Source organism: Microtus oregoni, unplaced genomic scaffold (genome assembly GCF_018167655.1).
Source record: "Microtus oregoni isolate MIOR12 unplaced genomic scaffold, Mior012 000044F_ref0000062, whole genome shotgun sequence".
NCBI lineage: Eukaryota > Metazoa > Chordata > Mammalia > Rodentia > Cricetidae > Microtus > Microtus oregoni.
In genome coordinates, this window is record NW_024543218.1 from 8996984 (window position 1) to 9015978 (window position 18995).

The window sequence follows — 18995 nt, forward strand, 5'->3', positions numbered from 1 at the left end:
CACCTTACCTTTCTCATGTATATGTAAAGGTTTCTGCTATTTTAATCTAATAGTTTTCTCATGGGTTTAGGGTCATTTCTCTGAAATTTTACTCCCAATTGCATTATACCATTCAAGATTCCTCGAAATGTCTGGTTAGATAATTCTTTTTTCAAGATCATGAACTGTTAGTTTTGAAGAATGTGTCTTTAGTCACTGTGTTGCATTTGCTGTGGTCAGGGGACAAGAGAACATATTTAGTATTTTCATTTTTAATTAATTGCTACAGTTGGAATGCAAGTCATGGGCTTTTTTGTGACCTGTCATTCATCTGTATCATTGTCCTTTCTGTATTTGACCTCCCTGCTCTTCTCCCCTGCAACCTCAGTGTACAACTTTCTCCCTGTAAGTAGTTTCTCCTCTGCTTTCACATCTGTCTGACCAAGTCTAGATTCTGCATATGAGGGGACATATGGGGCATTGTGTTTTCTTCTTTCTCTCTTTGCCCTCCCCCATTTATTCCCTTTCCTTCCTCATCATAGTCTCTCTTATTTCATATCTGTATATGTCCTACATATGGGCTCACACATACACACATAAGTATGTGTCCATATATGACAGAAAATATGGTTCATGTATTTGAGTCTGACTTGTGCTGCTTATGTTATCATTTTTATTTTTACATCAGATTTATCATGTTAATGAAAATCTCTATTAGTTTTCCTGAAGGTGCTATATTTCACCTTCTTTATGGCTGAATAAAACTCCACTGTGTGTATGGACCATATTCTCATCAAATTAATCTGCTACTCATCTTGTGTATTGTGAGTGCCTCCCTTCCGTAGCAAAACAACCAGGTTACACTCTCACCAGCGTAAAAGTGCATGAAACTTCCCTAGCATTTTTGTCATGCTGTTTCCTAGTGACAGCCGGTCTTATGGGTGAGATGGCATCATAGTGTTGTTTAATTTGCATTTTCTTGATGGCTAAGGGTGTTGAACAGTTTCCACATACTGGCTGTCTGAAGTTCTACCTTTGAGAATAGTTCTATTTATTCACCTATTTACTGATTAGATGGGTTTTCATGTTTAATTCTTTGGGACCTTCTTTATTGCCTGTGTTAATCCTCTACCACATATCCAGTTGCAAAGCTTTTCTCCCATCCTGTCGGCCATCTCGCCACTCTGATGCTCATTCCCTTTGTGCTGCAGACGCTCCTCGATTTCATTGGTCAGTCTTTAACAATTTTATGACCTGTGAGAATGCAAGGTTAGAATGATCAGTTATCTGTAAATAATTTTCGTTATCTATGTGATTTACTGATGAAATATGTTGGAGGAGTACTTTCGGACTAAGTGTTACACAGTCATGATGTTGTAGAGGAACATAGTATTCCCAGCATCAGCAGCTGTATAATACATGTAGTAACTACAGTCTCATTATAACTAGAAAGTCATAGTTAAGATTCTAATAGAACTTTATGGGTAGTCAAATGTGATTTTTGTACAAGTTTCATGTATCACAAAATTTTCTTTTGGTCCCTCCCCTACTGCTAAAACAAAGTAATAATTATTCTACATCAATGGGATGTATAAAAATATAGGATAGAGTATGTTTGATCTGCATATACCAGTTTATTAATCTATAATTTAGAATATTATGCCAAATGTGGAAAATGTTCATAACACATTGAATGTGAAAACACAGGTCATAAAGCATGTACATTGAATGTCACAACATCTCTATAAACAAACAATTTCCAGCAAGATAGCCTTGGGTGATGCTATATCAAAATATTTACAGTGCTACCTTGGTTAGATTATGGGCAAATATAATTCTCCGTGTGTTTGTATATTCTGAATTTGTACAATGATTGTTTACTGCCTTGTTTTAAAAATATTCTGATATCAGAAAATGTTACTTACTCATTGTCAACAAATTGGTACTGAAACAATGTTTTGTTTTCCCACTGTTCTGTGTTTAGCCAACAAGTCCCAAGTTTGGAAAAGCTGACTCCTATGAAAAACTGGAGAAACTAGGAGAAGGATCTTATGCAACAGTCTACAAAGGGAAAAGCAAGTAAGTTAAATATTTTAAAAAACAAGTCATATGTGCAGGGTATCTGTTCTCTTAATAGTAAATAACAGCATAGTTAAAAAATTCAAATTTACTACAGGGTAGATTTTCCTGCTATTTGGTTTCCTGACTTTTGTGACCTTGCTTTAAAGAAGTCTAAAAGCTAATGGAAGTGGTTTTCTTCACATAGCTTACTTTTTCTCAATGGACCTAGAATCCTCAAATGAGAATTATTTTCCAGGTAAATGAGGCAGTTAATTTCTCATGGTGGTTTACCATTTATTATTTTTTTCATTTTCCCCATTTATTGAAAATAGGTTATTTTCTCATACAATATATGCTGACTATATACACTCGAAGGACCCACAGAACACTGAGTTAAACTCTGTACTATATGCACAGATAACTTGGTGCAGACCTCTGTAGGCCCTGGGCCTGCTGCTGCCCTGTCTCTGTGAGCTCATGTGTGCTTTGCTTAGTTGATTCAGCAGGTCTGTTCTGCAGATGGCCTCCATTCTCTCTGGCCTTACACTTTTTCTAACTCTTTGCCTCCTCTTGCCCAGGTTTCTCTGAGCTCTGAGGGGAGGGATTTAATGGAGACATCCCATTTAGATTCTGTCTCTAATAATGTCTTTCTCTGCACCTTTTCCTGTCTGCTATCAAGGAAGCCTCTCTGATGATGACTGAATGAGACTCTGATCTATGAGTATAGCAGAATAGCATTAGGAGTTATTTTATTGAGTTTTTTGTTTTTTTGTTTTTGTTTTTTTTTTTTTTTTTTTTAGATCAGTAGTGTTTTGTTTTACCCTAGGTCTCTGTACACTCTAGTCTCTGATTCTTGATCACCCAACGGTATCAGGGATTGTCTAATGCAGTAGGCCTTAGTCAAACCAGACATTGATTGCTACTCCTAAAAGTTTGGGGCTACTGTTGCCCTAGCGTATTTGGTCACATTGTAGGTCAAAGGTTTTATGTCGGGCTTGGTGTTCATGCTTCTCTTTTGTAAACCTTCAGAGTGTCTTCTTGCATCAAAGACCCTAGAATGTAGGGGTGAAGGCTCCCGGTAGGTAGCAGCTGGACTTCTCCATATTCAGTGAGTTGTATGGATGTTGTATTCTGCAGTGAGACCCCACTGTCAGTGTGCAGAGAGGAATCCATTGTCTTAGCATCAGCCTGGATTGTTTGGGGATTTTTATGTGATCCCCTTGTGTAGTATGGAACAACAGGCTGCTTCCCTGCCGCCCCAGCTCCTGGCCGCCTGGCTAGCTTATGCCCCGAAATAATTACATGGAAACTGTATTCTTTTAAACACTGCTTGGCCCATTAGCTCTAGCCTCTTACTGGCTACCTCTCACATCTTGCTTTAACCCATTTCTAATAATGTGTGTAGCCCCACGAGGTGTGGCTTACCAGGAAAGATCTTAACCTGCGGCTGTCTGGTGTGGGAGAATCATGGCGACTACAGATTATAGTGTGGTTATCATATACTTAATGACTAATATCCATATGGAAGAGAATATATTTCATATTTACCTTTCTGGGTCTGGATGACCTCTGTATGAGTTTTTCTAGTTCCATCCATTTGCCTGCAGACTTTATGATATCATTATTTTAACATCTGAGTTCATTGTATAAATGTGCCACATTTTCTTTATCCGTTCTTTGGTTGAAGGACTTCTAGGGTTTCGAATAAATATAAGTGATCTAAATTCAAACATATTGTCATTGTTGACATCCTTTTGTATTAAACATTTACTCCACCTTTCCCAAATCTTTTAGTTTGAAATTGTAAGCTTTTATTTTACTCCTTTTTACCTGTCTCCTTTGGCATAAAGTTCCACATATAGAAGCACCTTTTCCTCTTTCCCACAGTTCTCCTCCTCTATTACTTTCTTAAGATTTAATGACAGATTGTGTTCGTGTGTGTGCGTGTGTGTGTGTGCGCAACTGGGCGGGGGCAGGGGGGGAGTGCCAGTATCTTTATTAGGACAACTTGCAGGAGTTTGGGCAATAGATACTTGTTGTTGTTTAGGGTGCCTCAAAGGCAGCTACATCGCCATAAGGCCCTCCCTCCCTCAGCCTTGGAGGTTCCTGAAAGATGCCTGTCTGGAGATCTCAGGCAGACTAGCAGTCAGCTGGGCAGCTCAGCTTCCTCTGTCATATGACTGTTCACTGCTTTCATTATTTTGCGGAGGAGCCTTGTGAAGCAGTTTTTAGTCCCCGAATCTCGTGAGCCTGCCTCTTCATCCAGAAGAGAATGTTTCAATTCGAATGAATTTTCCACACAAATATTAGTGACTGAATAATGATACTTTGATTTTCTCAAATTTCACAGTGATTTTACATTAGAATTTTTTGTTTTATTTTATTGAAAAGTTTTTCCTATAATATAACCGGATTACTCTTCCCCTCCCTTTGTTCCACCCAAGTCCTCCCACCTTCCCTTCTATTTGGATCTACTCCATTTCTGTGTCTCACCAGAAAATGAACAGGCTTCTAGAAGATAATAATAAAATAAAACATACACCCCCCCAAAAAAATCAACAGCAACAATGACAACGAAAAACAAAACAAAACAAAAAACCCAGACCACCACACCTGAATAGGACAAAACAAACCGAAGGAGAAGAGCCTCAGAAAAGGCACAGGAAACATAGACACAGACCCACTCAATAGCATACCAAGGAGTCCAATAAAAGCTACAAATCAGAAACCATAATATATGCGTAAGGACCTGTAGGGTAAAAAAGCAGAGAAAATGTAAAAAGATAAAATTAAATAGAAAGGAGGAAAGGAGAGCAGGGGGAGAGAGAGAGAGAGAGAACGATGGCCTTAAGTTAGCTTCTCTGTTGTCTATCTGATGTGGAGCATGAGGCCTACCTTAAGAGTGATTTCTTTCCCTAATGAGATTCCCGTGGAGAAACCTAAATCTTCATTCACAAGTGGTTATTCATAATCTTCTGGGTTAGGGATGCAGGCGTGTGTCCACTTCTCCTCTCAGCTCTCGGACCCCATCTGGTGCAGACCTGTTCAGGCCCTGTGCCTGCTGAGCTTATATGTGTGTCCATCTTGTTGTCTTAGAGGGCCTGGTTTTCCTGCTGACTTCCATTACCTCGGGGTCCTGCACTTTTTCTGCCTACACTTCTGTGGGGTTTTCTGAGAAGAGGGATATGATGGAGACATCTGTTTTGGGTTAGCATGTTCCAAGGTCTCTCGCTTTCTGCAAAATATCCGTATATTTGTTCTCATCTGTTGTAGGAAGAAACTTCTCTGGTTCTCTGGTGAAGGCTGAGCCAGGCACTGATCTATGGGGGTAGCAGAATGCCATTTGGAGTCATTTTATTGTTGCGGCTTTTTTGTTTTGTTTTGTTTTTTAAAGATCTGGTTTTACCATAGGTGCTTAGGCTATCTAGTCTCTGGTTCTTGGTCACCCAAAGCGGTGTAAGGTGTGGGTTGCAGCTCGTGGGGGTGGGGCCTCAGGAAAAAGCAGATACTGATTTGTTACTCCCACAAGCTTTGGGCCACAGTTGCACTAGCAGATCTAGTAGACAGGCCATCATAGTAGATGGAAGATTTGTAGCTGAGATCGTGTTCACATGTCTTCAGTGGTAGTGTGTGGAGTTCCTTCTTATAATCAAGATGCTGGGCTGCGGTCATGAAGGCCCTAGGTGGGCCCCAGCTCGACTGCTCTCTGTTCAGTGAGTTGTGGAAGTGTTGTTTCAGGAATGGGACTGTGCTGTCAGTTTGTAGAGAGCAACCTACAATTTTAGCAACAGCCTGGGTTGTTTGGGGGTTCCGATGGGACCCCTTTTACCAACAACTCCATTAGATATAATCCATTCCCAGATAGCTAGTGGGGGCTACGTCTTGCCCATTGTTTGGTGATTTAATTTGATTGCTTTCATATATATATGTGGTGGTTTAAAAGAAAATGTTCCCCATAGGCTGATAGGGAGTGGCACTGTTAGGAGGTGTGATTTTGTTGAAGTGGGTGTGGTGTTGATGGAGGAAGTGTGTCTCAGTCTCTTTCTGCTGCCTTTGGATCTGGATGTAGAACTCCCAGTAGCCTCCCCAGCACCATGTGTCCCTCCCCAGCACCGTGTGTCCCTGCATGCTTCCCACCATCATGACTATGGACTAAGCCTCTGAGCTGTAAGACAGCCCCAATTCAGCATTTTCCTTTGTAGAGTGCCACCTTCGTGTCTCTTCCCAGGAGTGGAAACCCTAACTATGACAAGGGATATATTTTAGAAAAGCTTCTGCTGTTTTTGGTTTCCATACCACCCCTCACGTGGCCCTTAGTTGTAGCTGTCTCTCCCTCGATGGTCTTAGTTAATCAAAACCCACTGACAGAGTTAGGGGTTAAAGCTGAAGATCAGAGAATCGGAGTAGTAAGCCACTAGAGAGACCTTTTACCTCTACCAATGTTCAGACCGAAGGGGCGATCTCCAGACTGCTGAGACTGTACTCACCAAACCTCAGGACCCACACTCCAGTGAGTTTCTGTCTCTTCCCCTTTATGTTCCTCTCTCTGCCCAGCCATATCACTCCTGTCTCCACCTCCCTAGTGCTAGGATTAAAGGTGTGTGACTCCCAAATCCTGGGATTAAAGTGTAACCACCACCTCCTGGATCTGTTTCTGTATCATCTTGTGTAACCCAGGATAGCCTTGAACTCACAGAGATTCCTCTGCCTCTGTCTCCCGAGTCCTGGGATTACAGGTATGTGCCACCATTCCCTGGCCTCTAGTAGCTTGGTTTTGCAATGTGATCTTCAGGCAAGCTTTCTTTATTAAAATACAAATAAAATATCTCTACATCCCTCCCCTTCCCTGCTTAATTCTCCTGTTCAGCCTGCCCATCTATCCATAACTATCAATTTTATTTTCCTTTCCTAATAAGATCTGTTTATTCCTACTAGTCCCTTACTCTATACCTAACCTCTGTGGTTCTATGGATTTAGCTTGCATATCATTGATTTAATAATTAATACCCATGAACAAGTGAATATATATCGTATTTGTTTTTCTGAGGCTGTGTTGCCTCACATAGGGTGATTTTTTTTTTTTTAGTTCCAACCATTTACCAGCAAATATCATTTAAAATAATGGCTTAGTACTACTATATTGTATAAATGTACCATATTTTTCTGTCCATTCCTCTGTTGAGGGACATTTAGGTTGTTTCCAATTTCTGAGTACTATGAATAGAGCAGAAAGGAACACGGTTTACCAAGTGTGTCTTTGGTAGGATGAAGTGTCCTTAGGGTATATGCCCAAGAGTTATGTAGCTGGATATTGAGGTAATTCAAGTCCCATCTCGCTGAGGAACTGCTCCACTGAGTTCCATATGACTGTATAAGTTTGCACTCCTACCAGCAATGGAAGAGTGCTTCCCTTACTCCACATCCTTGCTGTATTATTGAGCTGTCACCCGTGTTACGTTTTTCTACCAATTTTTGTGGGCATAAGATGAAATCTGAAACTATTTTTAATTTTCATTTTCCTGATGGCTAAGGATGTTGAACATTTCTTTAAGTGTTTCTCAGCCATTTGAGTTTCCCTTTTGAGAATTCTCCGTTTAGATCTGTGCCCCATTTTTTTTATTGCATTGCTTTCTTGATATCTACTTTTTTACTGTATTTTTGATATTAGCCCTTGTATTTGTTGGATTTGTGTGTCAAACTGTCAGAAGCTAGAGTCATCAGAAAAGGAGCCCCAGTTGAGGAAATGCCTCTCTGAGATCTAGCTGTAGGACATTTTCTAATTAGTGACCGCCGGAGAAGGGCCTACTCCATTGTGGGCTGGTGGTCCTGGGTTCTGTAAGAAAGCACGTCAGTAAGCCATCCTCCATGGCTTTGGCATCTGCTCCTGCCTTCAGGATTCTGCCCTCTTTGAGTTCTTGTCCTGACTTCCTTCAGTGATGAACAGCACTGTGGAAGTATAGGCTGAGTAAACCCTTTCCTCCCCAACTTGCCTTTTGGACATGGTGTTTCCCTGCAGCAATAGAAACCCTGACTAAGACAGCCTTCTATTGGATGTGTGGTTGGTAAATATCTTTTCCCATTCTGTAGGCTGCTGTTCTGTCTGAGTGATGGTTTCGCCATGTCAGTTTCTTGATGTCCTATTTATCAATTGTTGATCTTAGTGCCTGTGTTAATAGTTTCTGTTCAGAAGTCTTTTCCTTTGCTAATGAGTTCAAAGATATTCCTTACTTTCTCCTCTCTGTAGTTCATTTTATCTAGTTTTATATTGAGTTCTTTGATCCATTTGCAGTTGAGTTTTGTGCAGGGTGATAAATACACATCTATTTTGAATCTTCTACATACAGCTTTTTTGGGGGGTCTTTATGTGGTTTGAATAGCCGAGGAATTGGCCTCCTACAGTGAACTGGGCAGTGTTCCTTCTGTTTTGAGTAATATTGGCAATATCTCTTTGAAAAGTCTGGTAGAAATCTATGCCAAAACCATCTGGTCCTGGACTCTTTTTGTTTGGGAGAATTTTATTGGCTGCTTCTGTTTCACTAGGGGTTTTAGGTCTGTTTAAATTGCTTATTTGACCTTGATTTAACTTTTGTAGGTGGTTGTATATTAAGAAAACTATTCTTTTCTTTTAGATTTTCCAGTTTGCTGGAGCACAGGTTTTTCCAGATTTGGATTTTTAAAAAGCCTTCCCAGACATATTTCTCCCACACTTTCCCATCTCTGAATGTTAGGAAGAGACTGTATTCAGTGACAAGAAGCTTATAGGAAGCTTCTGTTTTAGGAGTAACCCAAGGCAAAAACCTTGTTTCACCTTAATAACCCTACCAAATGATACTAAAAATAATTTTGAAACCATCCCTGTTATAATGTCTTTATAAAATCTATGACAGAAAATTGAAACAGAACATGTAATGGAAAATTTAGATCTAATTTGGGTAAAAGTATGTGTATTCATTTTTCTTCAGGGTTTTTAAATAAAGAGGATTAAGTATTTCTTATGAAGATTATGTGCTAAGAAATGCAGAAATATACTGTTAAGGGTAGTAATTGTGCTAACTGTGAGTGGTATTAAAGGGTTTATTTTTTTCAATATGGAGTCACATGATAGGGCATGGAAAAAAGTAGAGCCAGGGAACTATACTATTAATGACTTAACCAGGCAGCCTGAAGCATGGAAGGTTAGAGTAATGCTTTGTATAGCCAACCTAGTTTTTGCAGAGGTTGTGTTACGTGAGTTCTAATTGGCCTTAGCAATCACAACCTGGAGCCAGATATTGGGGTAAATGCTGAAAGATCAGAAAGAGAAAGGAGCAAGGCACAGCCCACTGTTACCTTGCTAATCACTCCGATGAAAAAGGGCTGAGCTCCTGTCTCCTCCCTCCTTATATTCCTCTCTCTGCCCAGCCATGTCTCTTCCTCTCTGTCTGCCCTCTGGTCTTCAGACAAGCTTTATTTGTTGAAGTACAGACAAGATATCACTTCAAGGTTGTATCCCAAGCTTTTTATTCTTTCCTAAAGAAAATTAGTAGTAGTCATCATATAAAACTATTTTACATTTAAGACCAATAATGAGATGCTAACTAGCCATTATGAAGCAATTACTTGGTATACACCACACTACTTATTTTTATCTTATTTACCTCTTGCAATGGTCTACATGATACCTGCATCACAAGCATGTCCATCTCACCCGTCAGCAGTCCTGCTGCGTGGACTTTCATCAACTTTTTGTGCTCACACATGTTGTTAGTAGCAACACATGTTGAGCTCATGTCTTCTTGGCTGTAAGACATTTTTGTTTTTCCTAATCACGACACCATTCCTTCTTATTATACAAGCTGTAAAGCCTTGGAAAGATTCGGTCCTTGTTGAATAATCCAGATGGTACTCACATATGCCTGACTTGTTTCAATTGTGATTCAGACAAAAGCAAACATACTATTTGATGGTATGGAAGCAAGCTCTTAGAACAGCCTGCCCACAAAAGATGCCTTCAGCTAATGTGCAGGTGAATAACTTACTAAATGTTTAATGTGCCGATTTATTTCAAAATCCTAGAGATTATTGAACATTTTCCCATTTATTGTTCCTGAATATAAAAAAGACATCACCAGTTCCTTTACTTTTTGAGAAGGATGATTCTGGACAGTTGATAGCTTCTGTTCCAGCAGTTTTTAAATTATCTTATCAGTGTTCTTGAGAAGTCTCGAGACTACTGGTCACAGGTAGAATTTAATTTCCTCCAGCAGGAGATGAAAGCTGTTGCTCCCTCACCAAATTTAAGAAGTGATAGGCTGCCTGGCTCCTTTCCTTTTATGTAACAAGGTCTGGATAAGACAACAGCTATGCACTTGTCCTACAGGAGAATTTAAGAGTTGAGTTCTTTTGGTGCATTCCTAGAGTGGTACCCAATTAAAGGAGCCTTTTAAACCTCAGGAGCTTGTTTCTGCACTCTTCAGCATTCTCTCCTAAAGTTGAGTAGCCCTGACTCTATCTTGGAACCTTTCTGTTTAGCCTTCTCCTCAGTTCTTCATCATCTTCCAGAAAAGCTGCTTGGACCTTGAGATTCCCGTGATTCTCCATCTGTGAGGATTTCACACACATGTTCATTGTGCTGATATATGGGTTTCATGTTTAAACTTTACCACCAGCCTGATTGTGGTTGCTGGCCACGGCTGGCAAAACAGAGAAGCACCCATTTGGTGGCTTAAACATGAGACTTTTGTTGGGTCTTTATTCCAGTGTGGAGCGGGACGTGAAAGGTCAAGGGACGGCAGTTTGCTCCTTCCCGGTCTTCTGAGGGGAGTGTGCTCCATTCCTCCCTCTAGCCTTGGAGGGTTGGTGATCTTGTGGTTTCTCCCTTGTGCATTCATCCCACTGGAAACAGTCTGCTTTAATCTCCACAGTGTGCTTAGTATGCTTGTCTGCCTCTGCCAGTGTTTCTTCTGAGTCGGGACATAGATCCTATGGAATGAATGTCCTTCTTAGTGACTTCACTTTATCCTGATGGCTCTTTGATGACTGGTTTTTGTTTCACTCTTCCTCTTTGTGTGTGTGTACATATATGTATCCATGGATGACTATCCGCTGCATATGTTTATGTAGGTTAGAGGGCAATATCAAATATTTTTCTTCATTGTTGCTCTTCTTAATTTGAAGACAGGGTCTCTCACTGAACCTGGAGCCTTCCGTTTAGGCTAGAGTAGCTTGCCAGTAAGCTCCTGGGATCACCTGTCCTTGTGTTACCAACTCTGGCATTACAGTTGTGTGCCTCTGTTCCCCGCTTTTCCATTGGTGCTGAGGATCCAAACTCAATCCTCATGCTTGTATACCAGGCATTTAAACAATGAGCGATCTTCCCAATCCCCAAGACCATGTGGTCATATAATGTCCCTTTCTAAGTTTAGGCATGGTGAGAATGGAAACATATATTTTCTTGGAGGACGCTGTTTAGTCCTTAACAGTTACTCATTTTCAGTCTTCCAACTTGGCGGTGCATTCACAACAGTCTTCTTTTAAGATATAAAAACAAAATATAACTCAATAAAATATACAAAGACAAAACAAAATCCACCACATCAAAGTTGAACAAGGCACACTAACAGAAGGAAAAGAGTCCAAGAGAAAGCACAAGAACCACACATTGGGAAGTTCATAGAAATATTAAGCTGAAATCTATACAGAATATATAGAGGACTTGGTGCAGAGCGGAGTCAGCCCTGTGAGTCATATGAGCCTTGACAGTTGACTCAGAGGCCTCATCCGCCTGCTTACTCCCATCTCCTCTGGCTCTTAAAGTCTCTCAGCCTTCATTCTGTGAGTTTCTTTGAGCTCTGAGGGGAAAGTCTGGTACTTACTCTGTGGACCAGGTGCCCTTCAACTTTCAGTAATCCTTCTGGCTTTGTGCTCCCAAATGCTGGGGATTTCAGGTGGGCACACTTTCCCAGGCCAGGATTTGATGTACATTTTATAATATAATGTATTTGTTTGTTCATTTGTTGGTGTGCGTGTGCCCAGAGGAGGTGGGGTCGGGCACATATGCCGTGGTGTGTCTGTGGACAACAACTTGTGGGAGAGGGTTCACTCCTTCCACACTGTGGGTCCTGAAGATTAAACTCAGCCAGGCTTGGTGACTACGGACTTTACCTATTTTGCTAGCCCTTGTTAATATTTTTGAAGTTTAGCCAACCAGTGTTTATTTATTTATAATTATCCCCCTCAATGATGCATTGGTTAATTTACTCTTTGCTATGGCAAGACAAGGGACACAGCAGCTTGGGGAAGGGTGTACCTATCTGTTTCACAGCTCAACACAGGTGACAGTTGGGAGGCAGAGAGCAGTGAGTGCTGCTGGCGGTATTGTTCCCTTTTCCCTTAGTGTTGGGTGCAAACCTGCAGGATGGTGTTGTCTATGTTTTGGGTGGGCCTCCCCATCCCAGTCCCAGAAAGACTCTCAGAAATACTTACTCAGAGCCATGCCTTTTAAACATTTACAGGTCCAGTCAAGCTGATGTCAGCATGGTGGAGGAATATCCCGGCCAGCAGGATATGAACGGGGGTTCCTGATAAAACTGGAGGAGAGGAATGAAAGGGCAAGAGACACAAAAAATGACAACAAGACAGGATTTCTGATCAAGCCGTGCTTTATTATTTCTCAGAAGCTGTTATATAGCAAATGGGCAAGGGGGTGGGGGGGAAGTCAGGTCTGCTGGAATTCAGGTCCAGAGAGTCCCTAGCTGGTAAGGAAAAACTGAGGGTCTGTGATTGTTGACTAACAAAAGAAATGCTAATTGTTTCTAAAGCCTGGGGCCTGCAGGTTTCACTAGGAGATAAGATACCAGCTTGATTGAATTTACCCTGCAGAGGGGATAAATGTGAATATTTTACTTATCTTGTGAGCTTAAGATGGCTGTAAACAAAATACAGATCTCAAAAATACAGGTCTTTGCTTCCGGCTTCTCCACCCTTTTGAAGTATTAGAATGAGGCAAGTTGAAGCTCATCTGGTAGATGAGTGGGCATTAACCAGTGTGTGTGTGTGTGTGTGTGTGTGTGTGGGTGGGTGGGTGGGTGTGGGGGGGGGGCAGAGGCCCGATCCTCCCATGTCTAATTGGTGCGGGAATTTTCTTTCCAACTTGGTGGAAGAATTTTCTTTTCAGAGTTCCAGGTGTCCTTTTGGGGAGGAGAGGGTCTGGGTTTTTATGTCAGTACCTCTGCACATCAATCTCTATGCAATCAGGCATGTTCCTCAGGAGACCCAGAGACAGAATGCATGGTCCTCTCCCTGCAGTGCTTTGCCTCCCACCCCTTGCTGGTGCCCATGCCTGTCATGGGCCGACACACATATCTCTGGGTTTTACGTGGCTCCAGTAGGAGACTAACTCTCAAGAGGCTCTTCTAGCCCTCGATCAGCCAGATCAAGCCAGTGATAATGGAACAGAATGGGCTTGGATGCCAGAGTCCACCTGTTCATGAACAAACTTAGTGAGCCTATTAAGGGCCCACGGTCCAAAAGCCATCAATAATAAAAATCCTAAAAGGGGGTCCCAAAAGGGAAGGTAAGAGGGTGGTGACGCAGGGGGAGGTGGAGAACCAGTTTTTGAAGCTCCTCTTGCTCTCTCTGTTTTTTTTTTTTTTTCCACTCTAATCCTTCTCTGACCTTAGCCATTCTATCTCCGACTATCCCGGTATGATCAGTATAAATACAACATTTCTCTTTCAAGACAGTGTAAAGGGATCAAAATCTAAAATTTTTAACATATGCATCAAACCCAAACATTTTACAGGGTGTGTCAAACTTTTCTCAACATCTATAAGCAGTTACAAATATCATTAGGTCAATTCCAGTAAGAGTACAATGACAGACATTGTTGTTATTAAATACCAGTTTCAGTCTCTGAGCAATAGTCAAACCCCCAGTCTGCCCCCCTTCTTAAGTGAAGAGGGGTTAAGATGTCTGTAAACAAAATACTGATCTCAAAATACAGGTCTTTGCTTCCGGCAGAGGAAAACAGTACCAGATGTGGATTTGCTCTTAGGAAACTGAATCTCATCGTCGTTATCATCATTATAGTTTGCTGACATTCTCATACATGTAGATAATATGTTCTCATTATTCTCTCCCCAGCATCTCACCTCCCTCTGATTCCCTACGATACAGTTCCTCCCTCCTGCCAGTCTTTTGCTAGATGCGTTACTTCTGGTTTTGTTTCGTCACTAGTTTGCTGTAGTCCCTAGGAAAAGAGACTTGTTTGAGACTGAGAGTAGAATTTGTCTGTGTGTATAAAGGTGATCATTTATTTAGAAGACAGTTTGATGCTGTGTTAATTTAGCTGAAAAACAGTATTAAGTCCTTCTGCTGGGGCCAAGGGCCTCCCTAGCCATGGGGTTTTGACCAGGTATAAGGTAATAGGCATGGGTTTACATCCGTGCAACAGGCCGTAAACCTATCTGAATCAGTTGGTCATCCCCAGAACCATCATGCTAGTACCGCAACAAGTGGACACATCCTGCCCGTAGGTAGGTATCGTAGCTCCTGAGATTTAGCTAAAGACAAGCTGCCGGCTCTGTTCCATCTTGATTGTGATGCAGCCAAGGCATGTGGTATTTTCCAGCAATGAGTCTTACCATCTTGAGGTGCGTGGCTGAGAGAAATGGCAACAGTCCATACAACTCATTGGCGGTATGTTGTGCTTGGTCGTCAGGGTTTTGTTTAATAACCAATTGCTTTAGGATGGAACTTAATCTTTAAGAGTGATGGTACAGGTACATAAGTTATTCTATATAAGATAGGATTTCCCTGTACTATATAAACTAATATATAGTAAGACAGGTCCAGCTAAACTGGTGTGGTTATTTCAAAAGGGGACAAGATAAAGGATACTGTTGACTGCAGAATTTGAAGTGAGCAGCCATGGCTTCAGTGCTGGAACCCGGGTCTGCTGCATCACTGTGCTCCTCATTGGTTTTTTTTGCATGGTTTCCTTTTGTGGCCAATCTCAATTCTCCACCAAAATACAGGATTTTATTCTGTTAGTAATAAGCCTAAATTTATTGAACTCTGAAGGTCTCAAAGTAAAAGCAACCGAATTGACTTTGATATTTGGAGATTTTGAGTAACCAAAAGTAAGCATTAAAGTGGAATTTGTTTCAAGCAGTGTATAGTTTGGAAGGGCTGGCGGTTGGCCTGTGTGAGTATCATGATGGCGTGGTTATTGTAAACAGAGCTAAGGCCTCCCGCCATGTCAGCTCCCCACGCGAGATGTGCACACCCAAATTCTGTTGGACGCTGCTAGCAGAACAACCCAGAACTCCGCTGAAGTGCGAATGTGAGGCCCCACGTGCATGGCAAAGTTCTAAACCTTTGCTCCCCGCAGCCGAGTTGCAGGGCAGTAGGCAGGTAGGGCTGTTGCTGCTTCTGCTTTTCCCGGACTTTTTATGTCAGTCAGAGGAAGAACAGCAGCCCCTTGTTCCACCTCTGTTTTCAGTCACCCCACAGATGGTCATGCTCCCAGCCATTTTCTTGCTTGTCCCCGGTTTCCGTGGAGGTGCAGGTGCCAAGGCTTCTCTCCTCAGGAGTTTGCTAAGCTGCTCCTGATGAACCTGCCCACACTGGTTCTTGCCAGCAGTGAATTGTTATCTCAGAGGTCAATAAGAACAACGGAGGAATTTGCTCCTTTTATGTAACGCGAGATTTGTGTGACCAAAAGTGTCAATCTTCTTTTGCATTGCATTCTGCCTATTTGTGCTGAATAATTGAACTTGAAATTAAACGACCTCATAAATTGAGAGGGTAGCCAAACCCAGACCGATGTCTACTAAATGCATTTCAAAGAGCTCTTCAAAGCCCCAGGGAGAAACAGGGGGAAGGAATGCTTTTAATTAAACAAGCACAGGAGGAGAAAGGTGGGGCAGTTGACCATCTTTCCAGGATGTGGGCAGTTACAGACCTGGTTCTTCCGATTGCCCTCGAGGTCAATGCCATTGATACTCTATCAGAAGGAGTTGGAAGAATTGTATAAGTCAGGAATCCCTGGGTGGAAAGCCCTGAATACAAGGTTTATTGGTGTTCCAACCTAGCTCTTAATAAATGGATCATCCCTAGAGGTCACCTGACCATAGATAGGAGCTCCGCGCAGAAGAGAGGCAAATTGGATCTCATCTTGAGGATTGTTTGGGATGCTCCTGTCTGTTTGTAATTAAATTTTCCTGATGCCTATTAGATTTGGGGGCCGTGGGCCTAAGCTGTCTGCACCTTGCTTCAGAGGTCACCCAGGGACCAAAATTAGTTGTAGGATAGGAGAATGACACTACAGCATGCAACTGTGTGTTTTGTGGTTTAATGTACACAATACGCTATTACCATGTACAGTAGGAGAAATGGGATTTATAGAGAGTAGCTATGTAATAAATGAGGTTTGTCATGTGATTTTTTTTTAAAAATGTTCTTTGTGTATAGGGGAAAGTTGAAAACCAGGGCTCTTATCATTACCTAGTCCAAGGAGGATAACAGTCCACCCACTCACATCTGCTAATTTTATTTTCTTTAGAAGCACTACAGCTTACTCAAATTGCAGATTCCAGCCCTGATTTCCTTTGGAAGAATGCAGACATTAGAGTTTAGTTCGTTGGTACAGCTGGTTTCACTTAGCTTGCAGCAGATAAAACAAACAGTGCCTAATCTTTTTGACAAAAGCAACAATAAGGTTATTGTTTAAGCAAAAGGCACGATTTCAATTATTAGAATAACATGTACTGGAACAACTTTCTGTTAGACAGTTGCTTAAGTGTGGTGGCCTCTGTTAGCCTTTTTTGATTGAGTTCTTTGATCATTTTATTGTATCGGCCGCAAAACAACATACTGAAGTCAGTGTTAGTGTCTTCACTAATTCTTTTTGAAAGGGTAAACTGGGAAAGTTTTGATTATTGAAATGATTACATTTCATAGTGTGAGGGGTCTCTGTTTAAGGCATGTTTGAGAAGGAGAGAAAGGCTGCAAGGATGCTGCTTGCTTTAGCCATCATCCCGAGTAGTATCATTTTTAGTTTGAATCAGGATGCTAGGTAGCAACATCTTACTACTCGAAGCCAGTGACCCTCACCTGCCTGCCAGGATACATTTAATAGGGTCTGGAAGCTTATTTGTTTTTATCACTTGGGAGGTATAAGAGGCCATGGACACTGCCAAGAAATGCTCTATAAATTAACATGTGGTGAGGGAGAATTGTCTGTAATCTGTCAATCATGTTTTAAATAAACGCTGATTGGCCAGGCAGGAAGTATAGATGGGAAAACCAGACAGGAAGTAGAAATGATGCAGTGAGAACAAGAGAATTCTGGGAGGGAGGAAGTTGATTCCTCCCACTCCTGCCCAGATCACCGAAGCAGCAGGATATGATCTGCCCCACTGAAAAAAGGTACTGAGCCACATGGCTAACATAGATCAGAATAATGGGTTAATATGAGCTACAAGAGCTAATAAGTAGCCTGACCTAATGGGCCAATCAGCTTTATAACTTATAGAGATCTCTGTGTGATTTTCTTTTCTTTTTTTAAAATTTTTTTAATGACTTATTTAACTTTATTTTATGTGCACTGGTGTGAAGGTGTCAGTTCTCGTGGAACTGCATTTTCAGACAGTTGTGAGCTGCCCTGTGGGTGCTGGGAATTGAACCCTGAGTCCTCTGGAAGAGCAGTCAGTGCTCTTAACTGCTGAGCCATCTCTCCAGCCCCTCTGTGTGATTTTCTTTGGGGCTTGCCGGCTGTGGGGTACCGGGCAGGATAGAAACCCCAACAAGCAGGCCCCGACTATGTTACAAACATGACCATCTCCTGAAACTAAGAAGTAGTTGGACAAGATGTCAGTATTCCTGGGATTTATATACCCTGCTCTAAACCATGGAATGCACAGAGACAGTGTCTGTCTAAAAGCGCTCCTTCCTCTGAGTTTCTGACTAAGCACTTGCTGTGATCTGTGTGCAGTGGAGGTGTAGTGAACTAGACTCATGGTCCCTCTTTTCATGGTGTCTGTCATCTAATGAGAGAAGGAATGACTGAATCAGTAGACAGACATGTCTGTACTTGCAAATAGTGTGCGGGCAATGTGAGCAATGAGAAAGAGTAAGGGGAGGTGTGTTCTAGATGGGCAGACATTGGGAACCCTGTTGAGGAAGGGATATTTGTGCCGATGATCTGAAAGAGAAGTGTTTTTGGTTTGGTTTTGCCAGCTAGGTAATGAGTAGGGAAGAATGTATTGCAGACCAGGCCTCAATGCAGAAGAGACCTTGGTGAAACTGACAGAAATGGATCTGTTCTGCAAACTCAGAGAAAGGAATGTGACAAAGGCGGTGGAATGATAGAGGGCAGTTTGAGAAGTCTACAGTACCTTGAGGATTATCCTTGGGTATTTGTGTTTATGCAACTGTTGAAAAACCGTTCATCCAAAATGAGACTTGAAATGACTGTCATTTATTAACATGTGCCCGCAGTTGGGAAAGGACTAGATATAAAAAGTTTATTTCTGGTTCATTTTCGTTGCTTGGTGCAGTTTGACTGCGATACAAGGGATCACTGGCATAGTGGTTCACTGTCTGGCTGAAAGCTGGTTCTGCACATGGTTTGGGTTTTCCTATAGTACGGTGAGCATTTGAGGACACAGACAGACTTAAGTTATCAGTGCTGCCATATAAAGAGCCCGGGCATTGCCCTTATAAAGAAAAACATGCGTGGAGGAATGAATGACTTTTCTTATCTCTGATAACTGAGAGAATGTCACAGGGCAAGCCACTGCCCTAATCTCTGGAGAGACATGGTGTTCAGATGTTTGTAGTCCCCGTCTGGTTACCTACATCACAATCACTGAAACCATAAACTGCTAGGTATTTAGATGGTATCATGGATGAGTGGGGTGGTTGCCATCAGTCTTACAAAAGAGTAGGAGGTTGCAGTTGAGAATTCTCAG

At 41.7% G+C, this 18995-nt stretch overlaps 1 protein-coding gene across 7 annotated transcripts in view; it reads left to right on the top strand.

The window, feature by feature from the left end:
- LOC121434735 (cyclin-dependent kinase 14) overlaps positions 1–18995 on the top strand; it is a 526212-nt gene that overhangs the window by 134039 nt on the left and 373178 nt on the right. For all 7 annotated transcript variants that reach the window (XM_041633665.1, XM_041633666.1, XM_041633668.1 and 4 more), the window contains one exon: positions 1964–2058. In XM_041633665.1, coding sequence (XP_041489599.1) covers positions 1964–2058 — 95 coding nt within the window. The remainder of the gene's footprint in view (positions 1–1963; positions 2059–18995) is intronic.